The sequence below is a fragment of the Alosa alosa genome, chromosome 12 (assembly GCF_017589495.1).
Source record: "Alosa alosa isolate M-15738 ecotype Scorff River chromosome 12, AALO_Geno_1.1, whole genome shotgun sequence".
NCBI lineage: Eukaryota > Metazoa > Chordata > Actinopteri > Clupeiformes > Clupeidae > Alosa > Alosa alosa.
The window spans coordinates 8,462,446-8,489,665 of record NC_063200.1 but is presented as its reverse complement, the minus strand read 5'-3'; the positions used below and the strand labels follow the sequence as shown (position 1 = coordinate 8,489,665).

General features: G+C 42.4%; 3 protein-coding genes across 10 annotated transcripts; 2 read left to right on the top strand and 1 right to left on the bottom strand.

The window, feature by feature from the left end:
- Nucleotides 1-1,507: 1,507 nt before the first annotated feature.
- Nucleotides 1,508-4,378, top strand: rx3 (retinal homeobox gene 3). Its single transcript, XM_048259341.1, has 3 exons — nt 1,508-1,921; nt 2,116-2,345; nt 3,392-4,378. The coding sequence occupies exons 1-3, from the start codon at nt 1,672-1,674 to the stop codon at nt 3,824-3,826; spliced, it is 915 nt and encodes a 304-aa protein (XP_048115298.1). The 5' UTR covers nt 1,508-1,671; the 3' UTR covers nt 3,827-4,378.
- A 2,406-nt stretch (nt 4,379-6,784) lies between these two features.
- LOC125304808 (gastrin-releasing peptide) lies at nt 6,785-13,052 on the bottom strand. 3 transcript variants are annotated; one of them, XM_048259309.1, is made up of 3 exons: nt 12,569-12,615; nt 7,424-7,698; nt 6,785-7,133 (listed from the first exon to the last, which is right to left on the bottom strand). In XM_048259309.1, the coding sequence occupies exons 1-3, from the start codon at nt 12,609-12,611 to the stop codon at nt 7,080-7,082; spliced, it is 372 nt and encodes a 123-aa protein (XP_048115266.1). In that variant the 5' UTR covers nt 12,612-12,615; the 3' UTR covers nt 6,785-7,079. The 3 variants fall into 3 exon arrangements, with proteins under 3 accessions (XP_048115266.1, XP_048115264.1, XP_048115265.1); XM_048259307.1 differs by lacking the exon at nt 12,569-12,615 and adding an exon at nt 8,465-8,831; XM_048259308.1 differs by lacking the exon at nt 12,569-12,615 and adding an exon at nt 12,886-13,052 and having other exon boundaries at nt 6,786-7,133.
- On the top strand, nt 11,226-27,032 carry znf532 (zinc finger protein 532). Of its 6 annotated transcripts, XR_007195283.1 has the most exons (10): nt 11,226-12,366; nt 17,257-19,513; nt 19,774-19,955; nt 20,758-20,934; nt 23,266-23,428; nt 23,708-24,034; nt 24,150-24,262; nt 24,413-24,560; nt 24,819-25,737; nt 25,804-27,032. XR_007195283.1 is itself a non-coding variant. In XM_048259304.1 (9 exons), the coding sequence occupies exons 2-9, from the start codon at nt 17,282-17,284 to the stop codon at nt 25,335-25,337; spliced, it is 3,861 nt and encodes a 1,286-aa protein (XP_048115261.1). In that variant the 5' UTR covers nt 11,226-11,436; nt 17,257-17,281; the 3' UTR covers nt 25,338-27,032. The 6 variants fall into 6 exon arrangements, 5 of the variants coding, with proteins under 5 accessions (XP_048115261.1, XP_048115262.1, XP_048115263.1 ...); XM_048259304.1 differs by having other exon boundaries at nt 11,226-11,436; nt 24,819-27,032; XM_048259305.1 differs by having other exon boundaries at nt 19,777-19,955; nt 24,819-27,032.
- The last annotated feature ends 188 nt before the right edge of the window (nt 27,033-27,220 follow it).

The following is a 27,220-nucleotide window of genomic DNA, read 5'->3' as shown; positions in this document are numbered from 1 at the left end:
TGTGCCCCTGTGCAAAATGCCTTGGATTTTGAGTTCAAAAGCTTAACAGCTAATAGGATCAATGCAGCTAAGGCTGTCATCCACTCAAGTTAAATGACTGTCAGACTTGCTTAAGTAATTTGGCCCATATTAGGATGGCTATACAGAAAAGGGGATGACATGGCATTCATGCTCATCGACATGACCAATCATGAATGTGCCCTGCTCATCATTCATGTCTCTATAAAAAATCAACACAGAAAAATCTTCCTGGTTGAGGATGGAGCATTAGTTCTACCATTTCCTGAAAAACCCTCAATAATCCATAGTTTCTGTTTTGTTAAGTAAGTAAATCCAATAGGTCTAGGCTATAGCCTGATACACTGCACATGACAACACTGTAATCAGGAAATTATTCACTTTAAAAAAGTATTCTATCTATTGCAATGTGATAATAAACATGGCCTACATTCCCAACAGATCTAAAATCACGTCGTTAATAACAGATTCATAGGTGCTCGCCATTAAAACTGGCACATTAATGAAGAGAAGTTATTTTTTGCGAATTATGACAATAAATCATTACCTAGGTTTGTTGAGTTATTGCAGGAGAGCTAAATGGTAGGCTATTAAGTTTAAACTAGAAGAAAAAAATAATCCCCTTAAGCAGCGTGTGGTCATAGGATTACCAAACTGCTGTCGATCTTTGTTTAGAGGCAATTACACACATCCTCTCAACATTCAAGATATTAGGACATTTTTCCAATTAACTGCGCTTCAATTGTAGGGTAGCTTTACAGACTCTGCATGCCTGATCCATGAGATCATGAACCCGCCATTCTGTAAATGTCCAAAATTGGGCGTCAAATCTTTGCTTTTCCAATTTCTTTTCCACAGCTTTTACGCGACACCATTCACGAATAACGAAATTAACGACGGTTTAGCCCATTAAATCGCCGTAGCCCGACAGGAATATAAAAACATTATTTCGCACTAAAAAAAAACACGTGGTCTAATGCCTATATATATGTTAAATAGTAGACTAAACTGGTAGGCCTATATTTTTCATTGTTACATTAGACCTTTATTATTTGCTCTGGTAGGCTACCCTATATTGGCCCTTGTGCACTATGCATTAGAGTGACATTTTTAAGATCCGTTTTTATTATGAGTTAGGAGTAATCAAGGATCTTTGCCTCATCGCTGCATCCCCTTTCAACATCTGACCTGATCAGAAGATTTTCCCCCACCTTAAATCATTCTCTGTATAGCGGGCAGCTGACATCTGGAAGATGCAAAAATGTTTTTTATTATGAACATTTATTATGTGAGGCGGTTTATGACTGGGATGGCCACACTTTGGGCGGAGTTGGTTGTCCCTCTGTCCTGAGAATCCAGTGTAAATCTAACGGTCCCTGCGCATCAGAGGAGAGGGGCTGTCACTCACACAAAGACTGATCCGGAGAGGGAGGAGGGACTCCTTTAAAAGCGCCCGGAGTAAACAGCATCTTCACTGTTACAGACTGTGACCTAGAAGGTTGCCACAAGTAATTCAACAGAGAGCAGACTACACTTAGCTATATGTTTTAGAAACCGTGAGTTTCCAGTGCCCTGAGAAAGTTTTTGATAGCTTCATTTGACAGCACTTGCTATAACCTACTGTTGTAAGTTTCTCCTTGCTGCGGCAATTCAATGAGACTGCTTGGTTGTGAGAGTCAGAGAATGGAAGAAAGTCTGTCAACTTCTCCACGGTTAGCCCGAAGCCCTGGCAATTCTACCAGAGTCCATAGCATTGAAGCAATCTTGGGATTTAAAGACGGGAATATGTTTCATTCGACGTACGTTTATAATGGATCACCACGAGTTGCTCCGGACGCACACAGAGGTCACACTCCTGCTGTCTCGCCGCTTAGGAAGGAACATAACTCAGAAACTTTTCAGAGTAAGTGTCTGTGAATTCTGGTAGAACTTTGACATGTTTGTGGCTATCTTGTCTATCTAGGGTACTTTTAATTTCTATAGTCCCCTAGCGTGGTGAATCATAGCCTACCCTATATTTTCAGCCTAATGTAGGCCTTAATAGCAACAATTGTAAACCACCCTGCTTTAACTGTTTTGCTCTTTCGCCTTTTGCAGGTGTTTGCTGTTCCTCTAGACCAAATTCTGCGGTCAGTTCCGTGGCTGATGGAGACTGTAAACTATCTGATGATGAAAATCCGAAGAAGAAACACCGCAGAAATAGAACCACGTTTACGACCTTTCAGTTGCACGAACTTGAGCGTGCCTTCGAGAAGTCGCATTACCCTGACGTATATAGCAGAGAGGAACTCGCGCTCAAAGTTAACCTGCCAGAGGTCCGCGTGCAGGTAAGCATCCGTGTATTTATGTAGCCTAATTGATTTGTTGAGGTCAGATATAATATGTCCAATGGTAGGCCTATTACATAAAATCGTCCACATCTTTAAACAGAAACTAAAAACATTTAGATTGACTACTTTATTAGGATCATAAACCCTGAAATAAAGCAAAAAATATAGGCTACAATATTTACAGTGCAACATTCAAATAATACTCTTAGCTGAAGGACATTTTACACAAAAACGTTCATACCATTTGGGTTTTTAATTTATTTAGTAAAGGTTATGAGGAGGCATATCCTGATTTTAAATGTTAAACAAAAAAATGCAGCTTAATTTATGGCCTAACTTTCGGTGGGTTGCAGTGAGTAGCTAAAATAACGAGCCATTTGCTATTGATTTTGACTGACGCTGCATTTATATCGGGTTGATGGTCATTTTAGACTATCCATTTAGTTTTATTTCAAATAATGTAGATAGACCTAAGTATTGTGCTTTCTTCATTTGAGATGTGGCGCCTTCCATTTCAGATTTCATCATTATTATATTGCAAATATTACCTTATATATTTCAGTATAGGATACATTTTCTGAAAATCTTCTGATAGGCTATACTTCTGATATAGGTGAATATTCAAATTAAATTGCAATGAGCACATTGCACTTTACAACATCATTAGTTAAACTATTGGAATTTCCTCTCTTCAGGAATGTCTTCACTAGAAAATAAATGGCCAAAAGACCAATTTTGTATTTTTACACCCTGTACAAATATTTCAATGATTCAATTTCACATTATTCAATTAGGCCTAATTGCCTATTACATTATTCTAAATGTTTTTAATTAGGTTACTTTATAGCCTAATGGTCCTAAATAAACTAACTGAAGGTTAAAGGGAGTTAACACATGTAACATGTGAAAGAACATGTAAGAACATGCGGAATTGCGGATACACATCTTCCAGGTTTATATAAGGCTAAAGCTTTAGGCATGCATAATAGCACCATTACCACATGAGCAGAATGGAAGCCTAATTGTGTACTGTTTGATTTCAGGTGTGGTTTCAGAACCGCCGAGCCAAGTGGCGTCGTCAAGAGAAACTGGAAGTGAGCTCCATCAAGCTCCAAGACTCTGCGACCTCCTTGCTGTCTTTCAGCCGCTCGTCTCCCCAAGCGCTGAGCTCGGGCCTCAGCCTGGAGCCCTGGCTCAGCACCCCCCTCTCCAGCTCCACGTCCCTCCAGTCGCTACCTGGCTTCATGGGGCCCCAGCAAGGCCTCTCCGGCAGCTACACACCCCCACCCTTCCTCAGTGCTCCTTCACTGAGCCACGGTCTGCCCCACATCGGTAGCATGTGCCCTCCGCCTCCTTACCAGTGCTCAGGGTTCATGGACAAAATGTCACTGGAGGACTCAGACCCCCGCAACACTAGTATTGCATCACTTCGAATGAAAGCCAAAGAGCATATTCAATCTATTGGGAAGACATGGTGAGGGGTCTGAGTTAAAATCATGAACACTGAACTCATAAACATGAACTCTGGTGGAACTCTTTTCCGGGGATCCTGAGATGTTTTGGGTACATATCCCAGGACCTGATGATCAGAAATTTGTCATCCAGCATGCTGCATAATGCTGTGAATGCTGATGTTCTGGAGAATCCCTTGATGTCGCTGATACTCAAGAGGTTATATCAGTGACTGTAAATAAATCATGTACAGCCATTATATACTGCGTTCTTTGTTGTGTGGGTGCCATTTATCTAATACAGATTTGCAAATGGCTTTTCTCACATGATTTTTGTGACAATCCTGACCTGAGGAAAATTAATGGAAGAATGATCTCTTTCCATTTGCTTTCCATTAGTTTTCTGTAATGATAACATGCAAAGACAATCTATTTATTGCACTAATTTGGTTTGAACCATGCTTTTAATATCACTTTATGTTGTTTTCCAACTCTATTCTGTACCTAGATTTATTTTTAAAGGTGTAAATACATTTCTGTGTCATCACCAATCAGCATTAAATGCATTCCTAAATGTTTTTTCCTATTTTTTTAATTCATTTTCATAATTCATCACAACAGTTGAAGAGTTTAGTTCCAAAATGCTATGGGCCCTATCTTGGCGTTCAGAGATGGATGGTCAGAGGCGCAACGTTTATAGACATTAAAGGTGTTGCCAGTCCATATTCACTAATTTAATGCCGTGATATTGTGATTAAATGCTGGGCGCGGGGCACAAAAGGGTTGTTCTTATGTTTCTTAATCAATCATGGGTGTGTTTTGGTGTAACATCCTTTAAACCAATGAGGATGACATCTGTCATTCCCTTTAACAGCAAGCAGTACAACTTCAAACAGCGTATCGATAGTCAGTGACGCATTTGAAGGAATTTGATTGCACGCGAGACCGTATGGAACAGGGATCCCACTAAACCTTGCTTTACTAAAACAAAACCTGTTTGTGACTAGCAGAGTAAAGCCTACATGCATCTGCACTCGCCTATTATTTATTATAGGCAAAGTGAAACTAACATCACCGTAGTCGTAATGATAAAACAGTTCTACACAGTTAAATACTTTCACTATTGACTGACAAGGGGTAACCATCGAAAGCGCAACACTTACCCCAATAATGTTCGAATGACTGAATAAAAATCCTAAGGATATTTATCCTGCAGAGGAGTTGCTGCTTACATCTTGTGACAGTGCGTCTTCAGCTGTGCTTTATATGCGCCTTTCGCTGTAGACCAGGTTTTCTTGGTCAGTGGCGTAATGATTTTTAGAGGGTGTAAGATAACGAATTTTGGATCATGCGCCAGGACACATCTTATGTTAATTGCCACACCCCTGTAAGATAAGAATAAGCCTTGCGTCACGCTTTGCGCCATCCTGCGCCAGGTGCATGATAGGGCCCTATATCTCCATTTTTTTTTAAACACTAAGTCATGTAATTTAATATTGAATTTCAGGAAATATAAAGAAAATTGCAGTTGTGTTGTTTTGATCGAGGAAAGGTAAATCAAATAACAATAACTGGAAAACAAAATTTAAAACATATATTTATGAAAATTCATGAAAATAAAGGGTATAGCGTTTTGGAACCAACCTCCTCATTTATTCATGCACTCTACAGTGCATGACAGTTCTGAATGTGTTGATATTTCAGTATCAAATATTTTAACTTTTTAATCTCAATTCGCAATGAAATATTTAGAAGAAATACACAATTGTGTGATAACAAATGTGTGCTAATCTTACCTGGTCCTTCTCTTTGACATATTTTGACTGATCCAGGGTGTTGCAAGGACTGTGGAAGTTCTGGGCTGTGTGGCAAAGCTATTACTTCGTACACCATAAGGGCGTGCAGGCCAACCTTCACAGGCTTCATGACAGTATATCACTTCAAAAACATGGTCAGTATCTCCCTCTAGTGGCATAATGGGTCAACTCTGTACCCCATCACGTTGAACCCACTATTAGGTATTCATAAAAGTGATGGAATTAATTGATCTCATACAACCGCTGCTTTTGTCCTATGCTCAGGGATAACGGTTTTGAAGATTGTTGTGTCTTGTGTGACTCAATATCTCTGGTTTCACAGGCAGCAGGTGTCAACAATAACAGGCACATAGTCTCAGCTTACTTTTACTATCTAAATTAGTGGGCCCTAAGCCAAAGAAAACAAGTGCACAAAAGCATGTCCCCAGTTGTGCGAACAAGGATGCACTTTATGTGTTTAACTAAAGACATTGGTTCCAATTAACATTTTTCATTGAGAGACCCTGGACCTTCTTAATTGAATGTATTGTTGTAAGGTAACAAACTGAGAGGGAGATGGCCCCATCAGTTTTCAGCCATTATTGTCGTGGACAACTAAGACCGTAATTATATTCCCTGAGTGTCCCATTAGTGTTCTGTCACAAAGACCGCATCCACCTCTGAAGAGACAACTCCACATTGAAGAGCCTGTTTGTATTGACTCTGAAGGTCAGTAGTTAGCAGTGGAGGTTTAGGCTTGATTGTTTATTGGTGTTTTTTTTATTGTTTATTTGTGGGGTTTTTCGGTTTGAAAGGCAAGAAAGCCAACTTGTTGATAAGCTCATTTCCATTACTTTCACACCAAGGACACTAGGGATGTGTCTATTATATTTGAAACTATCTTATTGTGATCTGTTTCTGCCACCTTGTGGCTGATGTGGTCATTGGTCTCTGTTCTGTACTGTGGGCTATAACCTCTTTCAATGCCAGTAGTATATAGTGTCAAACCAATGAGCCAAAATTAAGATGTCATTACAGGCAGATGTCAAAGCCTGTTAACATTTTGGGCAACCAGTTGATATGAAGAAGACTCAAATTAAAAACAGGCTGTCTATCATGTAAACAGTGTGCTGAACATACAAAGCTAAAATGACATAAAAGAGTTTTCAAATAGAAACAAATTTATTGAGATTTATCTTCACAAAATGGTGAGTTGTAAGTTAATGCTGGTGGATAAATTCATATAAAACAGTAAGTATATAGTGACTGTTGACAGGAAGGGGTCCACATACAAAAATATAACCTAGGACTTTATTCAATGTAATATACGTACAATCAGCCTGAAATAGTATGCATTATATATATTATTATTTAATATGTTGTATTTTCCTCTGAAGCTTGACTTCAAGGAGGTGTCCAAAGTAAAGGAAACGTCTGATACCACACATTGTCTCTGCATCAAGGCAAACCACTGAGTCTGGTATCTAGCTGGATTTGCTCTGCTTCCTCACCAAAGCCTGTAACAACCAGTCTGCCACCTGCAGATACAGACACAAAAGAAAAGTAGAGATTACAAACAATGGACAGCCAAAGCAAGGTGGTTTTCTTTGCTTGTTTCAATGTGTCCATCTTTAATTACTCTCTTTGTCATCTTCATCGTACAGTTGAGATCACACCTCAGCACTCAACCCTGATCAGCCTTATAACTTTGCTCAATGGTTCAATCCTAATGCTATGTAGCGCGTCTCTCTCTCTCTCTCTCTCTCTCTCTGCAGAGGACACCATCTTTTTTGTCCCCATGTCAAGCGGACCACCATGTCACACCCACCTCTTTTAAATGTCTGTGTAGCTCCCTCTGTTCATCCACCTGCCTTCTTTCTTCCAGTGTTTTCTGGATGTGCTTTATGTTTTGGCTGGCTGGCACCTCATCCTGTTCTGTGGTCAGCAAGGTTCTGATGAAAGCCCAGAAGGGAGAGGATGGCCCCAATGTCCTGTCCAGTTCTCTGCCTCCAGTTGATGATGATGTAGCAAACTGACCCATATCTCTGTCCCTCTCCTCAGACTCAATCTGAGTATCTGTGCTCTTCTTGCCCATCAGATGCCCTGCAGAGGCAAGATAGATAGTTGAATAAAAAACAAAATAAATGGTATATCACTGTCTGCAGGTAGATTGGCTTTTAACCAAAAGTAAACACTATCAGCACATCAGCTAAAACTATGCATATAGTCACCATGCTTTTAGAACTCCACCAACCACTGTATTTCTAATACCATCAATTATTTTTCATTGGTATACAGCTTCAGGATTTGCATTTCTGGGCGAGAGAAGCAAATGACTAGCCTAAATGGCTAAAACACATAATTATGACTAAAGAAAAAACACAAAAAACTGAAAGAAAGGTAGCTGAGATGGATAATACTAATGTGGTGATAACACTTCCTTAACACTACCCGATCTCTCCATCACATCAGTGTGTGTCCTCTGGTTATATCCTAATAGCTATATTATCCCTCACTCTGTAGCTAGTTTCACAGTTTCTTGTGAAACTACATTTTGTTACATTTGTGTTGAACTTGTCAAAACAACATCACACTACAACATCTCATTACACCCATCCACAAAACTGTTGTGACCAGTGATTTGAATGATTTGATTATGAATAGAACATATTGATGGCGCGCATGGAGTTTCAACCTAGGCTTGTTAAGTGCCAGACAGTTGGTTGCTGCTCAGTCTTGTTTTCACTACATTTGCAAACAACGTGTTTGAGCTAGAGGTTAGTGGAAAATAAGCCAATGACCGTTCAAAGCTGTGGCATGTAATAACAAGTAGTCAGAGTAAAAAAAAAAAAAAAAAATTGTTTCTCACCTACAGCCCAGTGGTTACCCCGTGGATACATCTTTCCAGAATTATCTAACTGACCATCGCAGACGACGGACGTTAAAATTATTACTATTGCAATAAGTTGCCTGCATCTCCAAGGAAGGCACATTGCCAATGAGAAATATCCTAAACCGCGTCAGAAAATCCGTATTCCGTTGTTTGGGTGAACTCTTCTCTTTGAGCGCTAAAAGTGTGTGACCAATTGGCATAATCAGTGAATTTATACGACGCCGTGACGAAACCTAAAGAATCATATGAGCAAGACTGACGTTTAGTTTGTTTAGGCTATTAAATGATAGTGTCAGTTCTATTATGCCCTTGGTGGAGTCTGAACGCTTTAAAACGATTCCCTCCTACGAGGCTTTACGTCAGCGTTTCGAAATTATAGCAGGCGGCTGAGATGAAATGCAAACTGACATACTGAAAGAGTCTGTCATTATTCGGCATTGTGTGGACAGATATGACCTCAGAGGGAAGTGTCAATGTAATTCATTAATTATGATGAGGGGGATCCGTCCTCAGTCAGCTGGGTATATGACCACACTTTCCAGGCTTGGCTTTTGATAACATGTTTGCAGTAAGTGAACCATTCAATGTTAGATTGTATTGGTTTATTTTGTGATAAAACTTGCATCTAATTTATGGGCCACCTGTTTTATGACTGGAAACCACTTCATGAGCTAGTGACTTGTTTTGAGACTATAGGCCTAGGCTACTAAAGTCTGCCAAAGTCTGGTGTTTTTTGCATATTTGCACGTTTTTGATATGATATAAACATACATATATTATAATATTGCTAGTGAAGGCCTCCATACTTTCATCAACTACTAACTATCAATAGGAAAGCCTACAACACAAACTTGTTGGAAGATTCATGAGAGGTCAATGGTCATGCATTTATGCAAAGCAAGAATGTTTGCTCCAGATAAGCACATTTATATATTGCCAATAAATGATCTTACTCCAAAGCTGAAAGACTGAAATGGCCAGGACATCTAATACTCCTTTAGAATAAATACTTTTCAAATACACAGATAATAATAACAAAATAGATCTAATAATGTCTCAAATCAGTGTGAAATACAGCACACACACACACACACACACACACACACAGAGAGAGAGAGAGAGAGAGAGAGAGAGAAAGAGAGATACACACAAACACACACACACACACACACACACACACATACAAGGGGTATACATAGCTTTAGGTTATAATGTTATCATTGAAATATCCAGTAAGACAGTTGTCAGTGCACCAGACAATTATATTCATTAAGCTGAAAATTCACATCAGTTTCATGAGTTATCGTGAATCATTTTCATTGAAAGACATCCACTAACCTCTCTTTTGATCTTTCTGAACATGTTCTTACCCTTTATTATATAATAAGGCTACATGCTCCTGCAAGACAATGTATTTTTCAATTGTACCACATTTTCGCTTCAGGATGTCTTAAGATCTCTGAACTCTCTTCTCTGATATAGCCTATGTAGCCTATTTCCTAATCTCTCGATTATTTTTATTTGCTTGTATTTTCCATCTGGTTATCATGTCAAACAGCAGTATTTTCAGGCGTCTCATCATGGTAGACATTCCATTTCTGGAAATTTGAAGTTTGAAAATATTATTAAATTACTAGTTTAGGCTACATAAAAACTTGCTAAAGGCCCCCACTTAAACATTAAGAGTGAAATAATAATTCCAAATAATTCCAAATCTCAAAACAAAACAAAAAACACCTGAACGAATTTTAATAGGCTAATACAAAAAAAATGTTCAAAGTAAAGTGGCACCCGCTTTTAATCAAGGCAGCGTTGATCTATCCAGTGCTTAAAATCAAACACACCACTAGAGGGCAGCATTGAGAATATTTCTGATAAAATTATAATGAAAGGTAGCCTTCATGGTTTGGCTTGAGGTGTCACATTCACAATACTCGTCTCAACGCAGAGGTATAATTTGATGAGCTCTTGCAGCCTGGCAGCTTTCAACAGAGTGTCTGTTAACTCCAACACGTTTGCCTTTAAAAACATTGGAGGTCACGATTGCTGTCTTAGACCTATAATTGTGCAATATTGAGGTAGCTATCAATTTTCATATTTTCATTCTTAGTAGGCCTATGGCCTTTTATTCTAAAAATAGGAAAACGATCATGTGGTTTATGGAGCATCTGTTTTCACCAAAAAGATTAGCCTATTCGTGATAGCCTAGGCCTAGACTATCAGTGTTAAACAGATTTGAGTGCTAAAATATGAATATTTTCAGTCTGTGAAAGCACCAATAGTGCTTCCCTGCTTAATGCTTCCTTTCCAAAATGTGTCTTTTATAGGCTAAGGCCTACATCCAGCCTAGGGATAGATCCAAAGGACGATTGAGTGACACAACAGCAAAACTCTTGCCAGGGCCACTCATATTTTCAAGCCTAAAGTCATGACTACAACGTTGCTGACATCACTGTGTGAAGCTACAATTTGCTACTATAGTAGTTGGGCCTATAGCCTATTCCCATCGCTGCTTACAGCTAAATCTGTCCAATTTTGAAACACATGTGAATTCCAATATTTCGAAAAATAGTCTCATTAACAACTATTGTTAATTGAATTAATTATAGCCTATGGTTTGCCACCTATGTAGGCTACGTGGAATATTGATACACAACCTTGCTCTGGGCAAAGGCTTATGGGAAAATCAGTCGGCTACCCTCCACAAATTGGGCTGACAGTCCTTTATGAGGTCGGAAATCTGGGAAGTCTGCATTACTGTGACCGGATTATTATGTGATTTGCCATATACTCCTCCAACATATCCCAATAAATTAATTATCTTGGTGTCTTCATATTTGTAGGCTATTTCAGAGTATTATTGCCGTGTAACAAGCTCTCACAGTGCATGATACTGGGTATGTCTAGCCAGGGATGGTCGCTTAACACTGGACCGCTGAGGCAGCTGGGTAAGTATCCCCCTGACCATTTTCAGGACGTCTTTTGTTCACGTTTGAGTTGAAAATGCGCATGTTTTCTTAATGCAATTAAACGCATGATCTTATCGACGGCACTGAGTCGACATATTATAAGAACAATACGTTTTGGCGATGACCAAAGGCTGCTGTTCATCACCGAGCCGCGGTGGCTCATGGGATAGACAATATGGTTTTTGTCCTATTTACCGTTCAGAGGGTCGGAAAATCACGCACACTTCTAATCAAACGCGTGGCAATTGGTGTCTGGTGGTTATTGAGATGTTGTGGGGTATATTCCGCAATTTAAATACTGAAATCATCATAGAAGAGAAATGTTACCGAAAGGGATTCTGGGAAAGGAAGATAGCATCTGCAAAGCCAGCTGTATCGCAACTAGGCTATTACTGCTTTAGGGACTAGCCTACATCGTCAAGAAAACACCTTCTGGATGCTTACGAATTTAACAAACGTTATACATTAATGACAAGAAACGAATGAATGCAATGAATGAATAGGTGGATGCGATATTAGTTTCACACCGCAGCCAGCATCAATATGACAAATGTAATCACGTGACCGCCTGAACATCTTGGGGGTGGGCAGCAGCAGCCCTTAATGTCTTGCTGCTGCTAGTGGCGTCAGTGAGAGCAAATCAGTCTGCCGTCTCACAGGCCGTGCATCCATCTTTACATTTTTCAGAGCTTTTTTGACAGCCAAGAGATCTTTCCCTTTTGATCCCCTTTCCTGCACACACTAATGTATCATTGCAGGCACTAATTTGCTGGTAAAAGCCTGGCAGAGCTTAGTGCATGAATCATGGCTGTTCTTGCCTCTGATATTTGCCTGAGCTACCCTGCCGAGGAAATGGCTCCCTACCTCAAAGCACCAACAAATTGAGAGACTGCTTACCCTAAAATAAAGGTAGGTCACTTTCTAACATCTGACATTTACTGTTTGTGCTGAGGGTGTGTTCAGCCTGGTCCTTGGTCATGGTGAGATGTAGTGACAGAAGGCCTTGTGTGTCAGAGGCTTACAAACAAGCCTTGCCATAATGTCTCCTGAAAATGTTACTTCCTGTCATGGTACTCTACTATGTGGACCTGTGATGACTGGGTATACATACCATAGAGTTTGTGTAGGTGGGATGTGCATGCTGTCATAGACATAATATACATAGACGCCGCATCGACCGCTGCTCCCTACTAGCGCTGACGAGATTTGGAGCCGCCATCTTGGACCGGTCATCCACTCCACTCAGTGTAATCTGTTTGGCCGGTGCAATGAGCTGTCAGCACACTTAATTAATCATATCTCACTGAATACCGAACAGATTTTCACGCGGTTTTTTTTGCTGCAAAGGTCATACATGTAGCTATGATACAGGCCACATTGTTCGAAAATACAAAATACAACCAATAGTACGGTAATGTTAAATCTTACTTGTGAAAAGTAAATCCCCCCGAGTATGGTCCGCCGATTTGAACAGGAACATGCTGCACAGTGCTGTCATCTTGTGTTTTCTGCTGCAATGCAATGAGGAGTATGACAGGTCCAAGATGGCGGCCGCATTTCTTGTTTCCAGCAGCCAATGCGGCGTCTATGTATATTATGTCTATGCATGCTGTGTTGACACTGATGTCAGGGCCACTCCCCTGATGGACACCTCTGCTACCTTTATTAAGTCGTAAATAGGGTTATTGGTTCTTACACCAATGGGACACAAATATGTAATAGCCTACTACGTATTATACCAGTAATTAGATATTTCATTTGGTTTGTTTGTTTTTGTATTCTTACCAGTCATATTGAATAATGGATGTGCATAATAAAAGCATCTTTACAGTATTTTACATGGACATTTAATATTCATATAATTACCATGATAATGTATTTCCATCTGAATGATAGCTGATAGTTGCATTATATAGCACATGAAATGGTATGGTAACAACCTCAGGTCAGGCTATCAACTCTGCCTCAACTCTGCATTTGTTTCTACTTTTTTTGTGAATGTCAACATATAGATGTTGGGGTTTCAGTATTTTGTTGGGGAGAGCCACGCTTGAAAGCTTTTATTCCTCTGACCACTGACAATTCTAACCATTTATGTCCTTGAGCCAGGTTGTTCCTCTGCAATAGAGAGTGATGGTAGCGTCTACTGTTTCCCAAACCAACCTTCTGCACCTTGCCCTTTTCTTGGTGTTGTTTTCACCATTCTGCCTCCCTTTCTTCTGCTGTTGCTGCCCAGTCAGAGAAGCGTCTCAGCTTCGGAGTACTCATGTAAACAAAGGCCCAGCTCCATGCAAGCCCTCATTCTTTCTCCATGGTTTCCTAGTGCAAAGGCAGAGTGAGCATAGAATAGGAGCGAGTGATTTAAACAGAGAAATGTGTTCTGGATGAGGAAGGAGGAAGGAAGCAGAGAATTGTAAGAGAGGTCAAGAGCTTGTATGAGCTGTATCATGGCCTATTGTTCTCTTTTTTGTCACTGACCACAGACCACGGTATATTGCCCCTGCCCAGCAACGGTTTAGGTGTGTGTGTGTGTGTGTATCTGTGAGAGAGAGAGAGAGAGAGAGCAGCATATTATGAGAAGAGAGAGAGCGACAAAGAGACAACAGACTAAGAATCGTTACTCATCCTGTTATTTATCATGGATTTGCAGGGAATTTATAATGTATTGGTAATAGGGATTATCTTTGATATGGTGCTATCGGTTGATTGCAGGCAATCTTACTGCTTACTTTAGATTTGTTTTATTCACAACATGTCTGAGCATAACTGTCTGATTGCCCTGCACATCAGGGCTTGTCTGGACATGATGCAGAATTAGCAACTCATTTCCTGAAACATGAATGTCTAGAGATCTCCATCCAACACCCCAGAAGGTTGAGCAGGGAGTTATTATGTTTTGGCTATATTCACACCATACCTCTATGCTGCTATCGGAAAGACATTTCCGTCGTGACCACAGAAAAGCAAGCAGCCATGTATGTGTGTGTACATGTGAGTGTGTCCCCTTGTGTCTCTGTGTAGCTCTTCTGCAGCAGAGCCTTTATGTAGGGGTGACCGGAACCAGCTGAAACCGGTTTCAGGCAGATGGAGGCTCATGAACAATGCAGTCACTGTGCTACAGTGAGATAGCTGGCCGTCCCAGGGCAGCCAAAAGAGGCCAGGAGCCTTAAAGGAGACCAGGGCCGTCTCAGGGATCAGGGCAGCTGAGGAGGTGCTCTACCCAGGGCAAGTGTGTGTCTGACAGCCGGGCAGAGTGGCGAGCAGGAGCCGAGGATGGGGGAACGGCCCCCTCTCAGCCTGCTGTGCTGCTGGGTCTCGGCTGTCAGGGAGAGTCATGCCCTAGGTCACCGACCCCTCTTTGGGTAGAATGAGACCCCCTTGTTTTGGGCCCTGCTTGACTGTGGGGGGCGGGGGAAGGGGGAGGGCAGCGAGGAGAGGGCAGACGGAGCTGGCAGATGCTCTGCTTCTGGTTATGTATGTTGTGACTGCGGCTGGAGAGGAAGGAACCTTTTCTTTTTCTTGTTGCTCTGCCGCGGCAGCTGCAGCAGTGCGGGTGAGGAGTGGCTGACTTGTTTCTCCATAGTGCTGTTTGTGTGACTGTGTGAGACTGTGCCCTTCTGGCTTTATGTGAACTACTGTGTTAACGGTGAAAAAGGGCATGTCCTTTTGAAATGGCTGGACTGAGGGAATATCCAGAGCAAGCAGGGCATATCCTGGGTAATTTAGCATTGAGCTGGATGATACCAGATGTCTATTGTCTGTTTTTTTTGTGCTAGGCCTCAGCTCTGCCAATACATTCATTCTTTCTTCTTATTTTCCTCTCTTCAATGCTTTGCATGCCCCTCAGCATGATCTAACAGGCCGGGCTGGCCCATATTTGTGGATCGTGCAGATGTGAGAGGAGGTAATGGAGTCTGGCCGCAGTGCACCCATCCATTTTAATAAAGGCAGCAGCTGTGGCTGCCGCTGCTAACCCAGCTAGCAACTCTGAGCCTCCCCCCCGCTCCTTGGTCTTTTGTCTCTCTGTGGAAGACAGCTCACTGCTGTGCAGCGCGCGCACGTTCTTGTCTCTCATATGCATACTATTTTTTCAACAGAGAACACCTTCAATTTACCTATATAAACACCCAATCATCTTACCATTTTTTTTCTGGCTGACATTTGTATTCATTAAATTGCACTTGTTCATTTAGCATGATCCAGAAGTTTATTTGTTGCTCATGGAAAGGAAATGGCATCTGATGAGACTAAAACAGAGGAAATCACTCTGTCATCTGTGCTGGCCATTCAGCATCCAAGCATCACCATCAACACTAAGGGCTTGTGTATCCCAGTTGAACATCGTTATTATTCTGTCATCCTATCAGCACATTTGTATTTGAACTGTTTTTGTGTGCCCTTGTCTGATTTTTTTTTCTTTGTGTGAGGTACAGGGCATGCTGTGCTGCATTGTTGACTGACGTGATTAGTCAGAAAGATCCTGTTCATTCAAACATTTACTTTTCCTATATCATTCATCAGTAATCAAATGAAAATTGGGAAGCTTGCATTGATATGATTTCAAGCAGCACAATTTTTATTTGTACAAAGACCGCAGAAACATTGGTCATTTTGTCAGGCACGTTAGAGCACTTAGTTACTGTTTGCCGAAACCCAGCAGCTTCATTTGTGTGTGTGTGTGTGTGTGTGTGTGTATCTGGTGTGTCCTTACGGTATGACATAAGTCGAGGTTCATACCATCATATTATTTGACATTAGCTTTAGAAGTGCTCCTTCAGGAACAGAGTTGATGTATGATGGCTATAAATACAAATTTAAATGTGTGGGAATAGTCAAATCAGTAACAGGGAACCCCAAATAGAATAGAATAGAATTGATATTTTGGATTTATAGTAGTAGATATGGTCATGTGTGCTTGTGAATCTATAATATAATGTTTTATATTGATGATATATTAATGTAGCATAATAGCATATTTTACATGCAGACTTAGATCCACTCTACCAAAATATTTCCTGAATAACCCAGATCAAGTTTTACAGCACTATGCTATTTAAAACCATGGATGAGGGTTGTTATGATTTTACTAAGTAGGATGAACCATGCAGCTACTATTAAGCCATTGCTGTTTACAGTGTCACATAGAAAATGCTTTCAAATGTTTTTAAAATTGTTTTCTGTGCCAGTGTATTAAAAATTGTAGTTTGGTCCAAAAATTGTCCTCCACCTAATTTTTCTGTATGGAAGGGCAAGGTGACATGGATGTCACTGCAGGGTGTTCCTGAACACTAGATTCCTCTGGAATTAGTCGTGACTGCAGTTTGCCTCAGGCTTCAATAACATTTCTTATGATAATAATGAATAATGGTTATACAAAATGCATTGTATTTCAATTATTTTTTATACATTGCTCTATGTAGCCTTAGTGAAAACCAACACAAGTGAAAGCAACACAATGAAACGAGGAGGAGGACCAGCAGCAAATAATGTGAATAGTGGGAAAGGATTGAGTTTGGTTTACTGTCAACAACAAGAAAGGGTCTGTTCCCCAGTTCCTGGGGTGGACCCTGCAGTCAGTACGGGCCCTGCCAAATGCTGATTAATACATAGTGATTGATGGTTGCCAGAGTGCTCTGTAAATGTGGATGTGTACCAGAAGGTAGAAGGTCAGATCAGAAGAAGGTCAGAGTTTGGCACTTATAACTTATTAGGTCCAGGATAATACATGCCCTTTTAAAATAGTTATTAAGCAAATCTAATAATTTTCTTTTTGTTTCACTTTGTTTATTTATTCCCTAGCTTTTCAGCACGTTGTGTGAAGATCATGGGCGATATGAAAACCCCGGACTTTGACGACCTGCTTGCGGCCTTTGATATCCCTGACATGGTTGACCCAAAGGCAGCCATTGAATCAGGACATGAAGACCACGAGGGACAGCTGAAGCACAACGTCCACCATGATGATGATAACCAGATGCCCTCTGCCCCTGATGTGGGAGTCAGTGTTATTGTCAAAAATGTCAGAAATGTTGACTCTTGTGAGCAGCCACTCTCAGACAAAGATGTTCACCCTTCAGTCGGCAACGGCCTGCAAAATGGTTTTCTGGGCATGTGCTCAAGTGACCGGTATAGCAAAGAGGGTGGGAAGCCCTTGAAGACAGACAGCCATGGCCCTCCAGCCAACAACCCCTCCTTCAACCAGTTCAGCCCCATCTCCAGTGCTGAGGAGTTTGATGATGATGACAAAATTGAGGTGGATGACCCAGCGGACAGACAGAACAACCTTCCATGCTTTAGGCCAAACCCCTTAACTGGACTCATTGGAGGTGGTATTTCAAAATCAGGTTCTAATGTACAGTTTGTGAGATCCAAACTTGAAAATGGCAACAGTAGTAATAGTTCCTCAGCTTCACACTCTCAGAACCCTCTGAAACCAAGAAAATCAGAGGAGCAGTTACAGGCAGTTGCTCCAAAGGCCTCTGAGATTAAAGAAACATCAGAACCTCTAAGTGTGTCCAATCTCTCCCAAGCCAAAGCTAAATCGTCGGCTAAGCTCTCATCTTGTATCGCAGCAATTGCAGCTCTCAGTGCAAAGAAAGCCTCCTCAGATTCTACTGTTCCAGAGTCCCCTACTGCCCTGCAAGATTCCACTATGGAGACCAGGGACAAGCCCCAGGAGCAGGAGACAGCTCTAGAGGTAGCCAGGAAGATGCTTTCCAAACAGCCTGAAAGTCCTTGCAGTGTCACTAGTGAGGGCAGCAGTAAAGGGTCGCCATCATCCCCTGCAGGGTCCATTCCTGTTATCCCAAAGGTCAGAATCAAAACCATCAAGACATCATCAGGTCAGATCAAGAGAACAGTCACCCGAGTGTTGCCAGAGTTTGACCCTGATGGCCTGAGGAAAGCGACGGACTCAATTGTGGTCTCCAGTTTGACCTCTCCAACTTCCAATGCAGTGTTTTCATCTCCAACTCGGGCAGCATTACCTACCACAGTCATGGCCACTTCAGGCAGCTCAACAATCGAGGTCACCAAACAGGTGACCATCAAACCTGTGGCCACAGCTTTCCTGCCAGTATCAGCAGTCAAAACAGCTGGCTCTCAGGTGATCAACCTGAAGTTGGCTAACAACACCACAGTGAAGGCCACTGTCATCCCTGCTGCCTCAATGCAGAGTGCCAGTAGTGCCATCTTGAAAGCTGCCAATGCAATCCAGCAGCAGACGGTGATGGTGCCTGCCTCCAGTCTGGCGAATGCCAAACTTGTGCCAAAGACAGTCCACCTCACCAACCTCAACCTGCTCCCACAGGCCTCTGCCACCCCCTCTGAGCTTCACCAGGTCCTCTCCAAGCCCCAGCAGCCAATCAAACATGCCATGGTGGTGAGCCAGCCCCCAAAGAAGGTGTCTCGGGTGCAGGTTCTGGCCAGTTCTCAGAGTTCAGTCGTGGAAGCATTCAACAAAGTGCTGAGTAGCATCAACCCAGTACCGGTGTATGTTCCCAATCTCAGCCCTCCCTCGGCTGCCTGTATATCGATTCCATCACGGGGCTACAAGTGCCTCGAGTGTGGTGACTCCTTTGCGCTGGAGAAGAGCCTGTCCCAACACTACGAAAGGCGGAGTGTACGTATCGAGGTCACCTGCAACCACTGCACCAGGAACTTGGTGTTCTACAACAAGTGCAGTCTACTGTCCCACGCCCGGGGACACAAGGACAAGGGTGTAGTGATGCAGTGCTCCCACCTCATCCTGAAGCCCATCCCCGCGGATCAGATGATCTCCTCTTCATCGCTGCCCTTCTCTGCTTCTTCTCTCTTGTCCACCACCGTCTCATCGGGGTCTCTTAGCTCCTCTGTAGCCAGTGCCCAGGGGAAGTCGACCATGTCAACCGTAATATCTGCCCCTTCCTCTGCTCCACTTGTGGCTGCCATGCCCCTCGATGAGGATGCTTCCAGACTTTGCAGACACAACCTTAAATGTCTGGAGTGCAGTGAGATGTTTCAAGATGAGTCAGCACTAGCCATGCACTACCAACAGGGATCAGAGTCAAGTGGTCAGGTTTGTGTCTACATTAATGTGTGTTAATGTAACAATTCAAATTAGGTGGATTGGGATATGAAACATTTTTTGTTTGTTTTATCATGTTTAATCATTATTATTATTTTCAGTATATTTAGTGCTATACTTGTACTTGTTGTATATATTATATATTTTAAGCAAACAGTATAATCTAATGTTTTAATAAACAATAACTCTCTCATTGAATTTAGGGTCATTTAATGACAATAATTGTCCCATTTTCTCTCCTTACTAATTAGAAGACCTGCACCATCTGTCAAATGCTGCTGCCCAACCACTGCAGTTTTGCATCTCACCAGCGCATCCACCAGCACAAGTCCCCATACATCTGTCCTGAGTGTGGAGCCATTTGTCGTTCTGTGCACTTCCAGTCTCATGTCACCAAGAACTGCCTTCACTACACCCGCAGAGTTGGCTACCGGTCAGTTTCATCTCTTTGTGACTGTGCTACATTTCAGTGGTTGTAACGTATAAGTGCTTTTGTTTATACTAGTGGCTGTGTACTGTATACTCAGTACTGTGTCAGAATCTCTTATTCTAATGTCTAGTCTGAAGTTGGTGGTTGCTAGATAAAAGATTTAATTGAGACTAGTCTCTTAGGGGTTGTTTAAGAGCATGCTCACGCATGGTCACATCACATCACATACATACAGTTTCTGCTAAATAGTGGTATTAAGCTTTAGAGTAAACTTAAGTAATGAATGGGTTTAAAACTCAGTTATGAGTATTTGCATAAATTACCTATTTAGGTCAATCAGATCCTCCTATACTTCAGAGATGTTACCATATATAATTCAACTTCTCAGATGCAAATCACCAGAGTAACTGCATTTCCATAAAACCCTAGCGTAGCCAGTTATTGCCTGCACCAGTTATGCATCTTGTGGGTGGTCAGATGAGGTTTCTTGTGAGCAGTCAGGAGTCTTGTAAGGCAGATCCTCTGAGAAATCCTTAGTTCTCTTGCCATGATCGGAATTGACTGAATAAATGCTAATATTTTATGACCCGAGTAAAAGTATCAGTTGTTATTATGAAAGACGTCCCTGAGTTGTTCATTTCTTATTATGAAAGATGTCCATGAGTTGTGACATTTTGAACACTGCTTTTAGGTTTTAAAGGCATTATTTTTTTCTCTCCCTGTGTGTGGATTTGTGTCTTTGTGTCTGTGTGTGTGTGTGTGTGTGTGTGTGTGTATGTGTGTGTGTGTGTTTTTGTGTCTTCAGTTGTGTTCATTGCAGCGTCATCTTTGCAGATATAGCTGCTCTGAAGTCTCACATTCAGGGCTCTCATTGTGAAATCTTCTATAAATGCCCCATCTGCCCCATGGCCTTCAAATCTGCACCAGGCACTCATTCCCATGCCTACACTCAACACCCAGGGGTGAAAATCGGAGAGCCCAAGTAAGTGTCTACGCAACCACCTTGGGGTGGGGTTGGGAGGTTTATTCCAGAAGTTTGGTGACATATCCAGGTATGCTACTTCAAAGGAACCATATGTAAGATTGTGGCCAAAACTGGTACTGCAATCACTTGGCGCATCAGGCCAAAACACAACATGACATGACAAAACACAACATCAATATCAGTTGAGGGCTGCAACTTCACTTTTTAAATGGCAATATCCTGGCCGGACTACTGTTGTCAGTGTGTAGTCACAAGTATTGGAAATGAACATGATTTCCTAATGTCTAGTCACATATCAGGGCCATTTTATGATTCATTGAAATACATTTCTTACATATGGTTCCTTTAAGGTTACTGATTTTCCAGAATCTGAGATCAGAAAAGTTGTATAAGTTCCTATGCTAAATTACACCCTGAAGCTAACCGAGGGGATGAGTATGGAATGAGTATTTGTATAGCAATGCCAGTGAGGAGAAGTCTAAGATTAAAGACTCTGGGCCCTATTGTGCACCCACGCTAGGTGGCGCAAAGCGTGATACAAGTATGTAATGTACTTGTAATCTTCTTAAAGGAATTCATTACAAGCCCTCTCAGGCTGTTCTGGGATATATATCTTGGGAAATGTGGTACAGTGTATTTAGTAGTAAGTTCATACCCCTTCTCTTTTTTCACATTTTGTATTATTGCAACTTGGTAAGGCAGATGTGTGTTGTGTCATGCCCAAGCAGACTGGCTGCAATTGCTGCCAACGGTGTTTGAACTAAGTAAGCGTCCACATGCTTATGTCAGTGTGACATAAGCACACTTTTTCCTTTTTAATAAATTTGCAGAAAATTCTAAAATCCAGTTTTTGTGTTGTCATTATGCAGTATTGAACGTAGGTTAATGAGGGGAAAATAAGTGAAGGGGTCTGAATACTTTATGAACATACAGTGTTCCACACTGCATCACATGTGTTTTTAAGTTGATTATATTGAGATGCTACAGTATAACACACTTCTGCAACTGGAAATGCTCGTGGTCTGTATCTCATGATTCCATTCATGCCAAACTGCACTTGTTTTTAATGGACAGATCCTTGAGCTGCCCACCATAGTGCTACCTGATAGTTGGATCAAATTGATCTGTCTTGGGGCTTCTTCATCTGGTGTTAGGAGCTGTAGTGGACTTAAAGGCATTATGTATGGGAGCTTTGGGCGCAGCTCATTTCCCCTCTGTGACCTTCTGCTCCGTCCACCTCTCCTCCATCAGCACCCTCTCATCAAACCCCCAGCTGCCGCTGACCTGTCGCCAATAAAGTCCCTCAAATACATGTGCTGAAAGAACTATCTGTTTATGGAACACTGTCTTTGTTGCAGTTTGTGTGTAAATGAATCCAAAGGCAACAGCTTGTATTTTAGTAACCCTATAGACCCTTTCAACAATAAAAACAAAAACAATGCTTGAACGTTCTATTTGGGCCCCAATCTACTTCCTCTGCATTAAGATAACATATGGAATGTTAAAACGGAAGCCTTGTGGGGCCAACTATGATGCTGATAATGGAACTCTTTTGAAAGGGTCCACTATGATGCTGATAATGGAACTCTCTTGAAAGGGTCCACTATGATGCTGATAATGGAACTCTCTTGAAAGGGTCCACTATGATGCTGATAATGGAACTCTCTTGAAAGGGTCCACTATGATGCTGATAATGGAACTCTCTTGAAAGGGTCCATAAGTAATTACTATGGGCATCTTCATTATAATATTATGTAATCGTGCGTAAGCACTGACAGTGATAGTGTAGTGATACATTGTACTTATATAATGGAACAGAATGTACACTAGTACTCATAGCACAGTGTGTACTAAGTAACTGTGTACTGTGTGCAGTAATACTCACAGTGTGTACTAAGGTCAGATGGCACCCAGAATATTAATTTACTTTGTTCTTTATTACCAAATGATCATGACATGAGTGATGTTATGATGAGAGATGGAATTAGTAATCCCAAACTCTCTGTTATATTTAGCTACACTGTACAAAGTATGTTCTGCTTTTTCATCTTCAAATATGACGCTGCTGTTATCTTTGAATGAATGTTAGGAGTAGTAGGCCTAAACTAGTGTTGCTAGTGTTGTCAGTGATATGAAGCACTATGGTGGGCAGCTCAAGGATCTGTCCATTAAAAACAAGTGCAGTGCTGCAGTTTGGCATGAATGGAATCATGAAATACAGACCACAAGCATTTCCAGTGGCAGAAATGTTTCTATATTTGTATGGTCAAACATCCAACATGGTGGTCAATATATAATTAGCCTGATTTCAACCTCTATTTCCCGCAGGTTAATCTACAAATGTTCCATGTGTGACACAGTGTTCACCCAGCAGACCCTCCTCTACACCCACTTTGACCAGCACTTGGCCAGTCAGAGGGTGTCTGTGTTCAAGTGCCCCGACTGCACCATGCACTATGCGCAGAAGCAGCTAATGCTGGACCACATAAAGGTGTGAGATCTTACTCAGCCTCCTCATACACAACGCTACAAATGACTGCATTGGCAATCACAGCTGAGCAAAACCTTGTGTTATGGTAATAATGACTGACATGATTAGCAGAGCTCGTTTGCTGGATTAGCAGAGCTAGTCTGAGTACACTGTGATAGAACAACCACTTTTGGATATGCAGATGTTTTTTTAATTAGTGTTGATTAGATGATGACATGCAGGTTAGGGATACACTTTAAGCCACTAATCCTGTGTGATGTCCTGTTTTCATTCTTGTAGTCCCTACATGGCACTTTAAAGACCATCGAGGGGCCTCCAAACCTGGGGATCAACCTGCCACTGAGCACCAAGGCCACAAACTCCATGGGCCCCAATGCTAACAACAGAGAGGTGGGCTCCTTCAATGGCGTGGACAAGGGAGAGAAGAAGCCTGTGTCCCCACTGAAGAAGAGCAGCATTGGCCCAGAGAGCCCAAAGAAGCCCCAGAACCCGGGATGGACCTGCCGCGACTGCAACCGGCTCTTCACCCAGAGAGAGGTCTACATCGCTCACGTAAAGAGGGAACACGGCAAGGTAGGAGTGCTCCAGTCACCACCTGAGAAATCGGTGAGAGTGTAGAACATGATAGGTGTGGACGGGAGTGGATAGGGGGAAATGTTCAATTCTATCTTTGCGTTTTACCTCCTCCCTGTGTCTCTCCCCTGTCACTGTGGACTTGCAGCAACTGAAGAAGCATCCATGCCGGCTGTGTGACAAGTCCTTTAGCTCTTCCCACAGCCTGTGCCGACACAACCGCATCAAACACAAAGGCCTCCGCAAGGTCTACACTTGCCCGTGAGTGCTCCCAGCTTACCATGGATGTTTTTTCAGTAGTCTATTTCTGTGCCACTGATTTAGACATGAGTGGTGTTGCTGCTAGGCATGAGGTCCAGAGGCATCAGTTACAGAATGACTCCACTGACATTTTGTCTGGCGTGTGTGTAGGCATTGCCCAGAGGCCACCCGCACCTTCACTAAGAGGCTGATGCTGGAGAAGCACATCCAGCTCACGCATGACCTCAAGGCTGGAGAGGGGAAGCCAGCGGGAGACATCGCAACCACTGAGGCCAATGTAGACAAGCACCTTTCCCAGGTACATCCTGTAGTCTTACCTATGGACCACAACTTTGTGGTCTTACCTATGGACCACAACTGTGTAGTCTTACCTATGGACCACAACTGTGTAGATGTAGAGTAACTGTGTTCTTTTTGTAATGACCACAGAAATCACAATTCACATTAATTACGCTACAATCATCCAAATGCAAATTGTATGAATTATAGATATGAAGAGTTGTACTGCATGATTCATGTTCTTGTGTGTGTGTGTGTGTGTGTGTGTCCTCTCCAGGTGGCCAGTCCCAAACGCAAGCAGCAGGCTGCCGATGAGCCCAAGCAGCAGGGTGGCCAGGGGGAGGGAGAGCAGGGGCCGGACGGGGAGGGTCCGGCGGGCGGCGACGGCCCTAGAGGGCAGCCGCTGAAGAAGCTGAAGGTGAGCGTGTGCAAGGTCCACCGCTGCGGCGTGTGCAACTTCAGCACCGAGGACCTGCTACGCTTCCACGAGCACATCCCGCAGCACCGCTCCGACGGCTCGTCCTTCCAGTGCCGCGAGTGCGGCCTCTGCTACACGTCGCACCCCTCGCTGGCCCGACACCTCTTCATCGTGCACAAGCTCAAGGAGCCGGCCAGCCTGGGTCGCCACCGCACCGCCCCTGGTCAGCCGGAGGGCCCCGAAGTGGCAGAGGGGGCATCTGACACGTGCAAAGTCTGCGGTAGGACCTTCGAGACGGAGGGCGCCCTGAACACACACATGAGGACACATGGTATGGCCTTTATCCGCTCCAAGAGGCTAGGGGCAGCCGACAAGTGACTGGAGGTCCCCCCATCTGTCCGTCCGAAGCCCAAGGCCCTTCGGTGACCTTTGAACCAGAAACGACAAAAAGTGGATGTTTGTCCATCTCCCACGACCCCCAGAAATGTACATATAAACATGTATATGACAAATGTATAGATATATCACACACAAAAAGGCCTTTGTGTGTTTAAAAATATGTAATATATTTAAAAAGAAAACAGATTTATGTATTTAAATATCTAAAAAACTTTTTTTACACTTTCAATATGTGTTTGTATGGATGTTGAGTAGATCTTTTTATAGAGTTTTTATTTTTTTCATCCTCATCCTGTATTTTTTCGTACTGGTAGTGCTCCATTCCTCACTGCTGCTAAGGTCCACAGAATGTTCTGATAGACTCTCAGCACCTGCACAGGTGTGTTCTGATAGACTCTCAGCACCTGCACAGGTGTGTTCTGATAGACTCTCAGCACCTGCACAGGTGTGGTGTGCACACTGTGCACGGACAATCAGTCGGTTTCAAAGGGCCAGAGAGGAGGTGGAGGTGACCATTCCTGAAGAAGTCCACTAGAGGTCATGTTGAGCTCCTGAAACCGGCAGTGAATGCATTGTTTTTCTTCCTCTCTCGACGCAGTACCTATGAAAATGGTAAAAGTTGTGCGGAACTTCCACTGAGGCTAATGTGATTCTGTATGTGCTCTTCAAGCTCGTGGCCCATACCATGTATTTTTGGTTCTCTTTGTGTGTCTTGATTCATGTTCTCAGGCAATCCTGTCATACCACAGCAGTTGTGATAACAGGCCTCTCTTGCAGCCTCTAAACATAAACATACATTGTATGTTTTAGCCTTTTTCAGTGTCTCCAGACATGGTCTAAATCATTGGTATTTGGATTAATTGCATCCACATCTCTCGATGCTTTGCTCTCATATGTGTGTCATGGTCTGTTATGGCAGATCTCTGCCTCTGTTGTTAACATGGCTGCCTTAGAGATGTGTTGCCTCCACTCCTGCCGAGCAGGTGTGTTCATGAGCCTTCCCTGCATGCTGGTCCAATCAGAAGTGCTTTGCAGGCCCACTGAGAGCTTGGGTTTCTCTGGCTGTCTCAGTGCTGGAAAGGGGAGTGCCAGATGTTCTTTTCTTTGTGACTTGCCAATTAACAGCGTGGCCTAGCCACGGGGAGCTCTCAGCGTGCAGCGCAACGCAGCCCAGCACAGGGACATGAGTCAGCCCCTAGACTAACCTCGTCAGGAGCAAGAGTGACAAGTGGCCAAAGGAAAACAAGTACGACGGAAGAAAAGAATGACTTGCCTTCTATGTAAAGAATGTCTTAAGTTTAAATAAGTTTAAATAAATAATATTTAGACTGGAAATCCATTTTTTTGTTTTTTTCCCCCCACTAATCAGCAGGTCATTGTAGCTAAAGTTCATTAGTTTCCCTTTTCAAGTTATGTTTTACATTAAAGACAAAAGAACAGTTATCTGGGAACATGCTGAAGAAAATGCTGTTTAAGTATGTTTTGGTTCCACTGTTCCGTTAAAGGACCAGGTTTTTATGTTTTGAGCGTCTGAATATTTGTCAAAATAATATGCATGACAGAAGCCATCAGTGGTTGTTATCTGTTACTTAGAAGGTGTCTTGCTGCTGTTCAGTAGAGATATTAGATGTTTGTGTACAGACCTGTTCTCAGTAAACAATAAACATAAACTCTCTTCAAGTCATGGCCTTGTCATACAAGTCTCTATTACCAGGAGTGGCATTCAATCCTTCTTTTCTCCTTTCTGTGGCCATTTACGAAAATGACTAAGTGAAGTGAATGAGGTTTGATGTGCATCTCCCCAGCGACGTCAACCATCTCCTCGTCATCTCTTTGTTCCCCTCACGGCCCTTTCAGCCAGC

Excerpts from the sequence above, each read along its gene's own strand:
- LOC125304808 (XM_048259307.1), bottom strand. The coding sequence starts at position 8,588 with ATGTGCCTTCCTTGGAGATGCAGGCAACTTATTGCAATAGTAATAATT. Across the intron at positions 7,699-8,464 it reads GGGTAACCACTGGGCTGTAG|GGCATCTGATGGGCAAGAAG; the intron begins GTGAGAAACAAT and ends TTGCCTCTGCAG. Across the intron at positions 7,134-7,423 it reads TACACAGACATTTAAAAGAG|GTGGCAGACTGGTTGTTACA; the intron begins GTGGGTGTGACA and ends CTGTATCTGCAG.
- znf532 (XM_048259304.1), top strand. The coding sequence starts at position 17,282 with ATGGGCGATATGAAAACCCCGGACTTTGACGACCTGCTTGCGGCCTTT. Across the intron at positions 19,956-20,757 it reads ACCCGCAGAGTTGGCTACCG|TTGTGTTCATTGCAGCGTCA; the intron begins GTCAGTTTCATC and ends TTGTGTCTTCAG. Across the intron at positions 24,035-24,149 it reads AGTCACCACCTGAGAAATCG|CAACTGAAGAAGCATCCATG; the intron begins GTGAGAGTGTAG and ends GTGGACTTGCAG.
- rx3 (XM_048259341.1), top strand. The coding sequence starts at position 1,672 with ATGAGACTGCTTGGTTGTGAGAGTCAGAGAATGGAAGAAAGTCTGTCA. Across the intron at positions 1,922-2,115 it reads TAACTCAGAAACTTTTCAGA|GTGTTTGCTGTTCCTCTAGA; the intron begins GTAAGTGTCTGT and ends CGCCTTTTGCAG. Across the intron at positions 2,346-3,391 it reads TGCCAGAGGTCCGCGTGCAG|GTGTGGTTTCAGAACCGCCG; the intron begins GTAAGCATCCGT and ends GTTTGATTTCAG.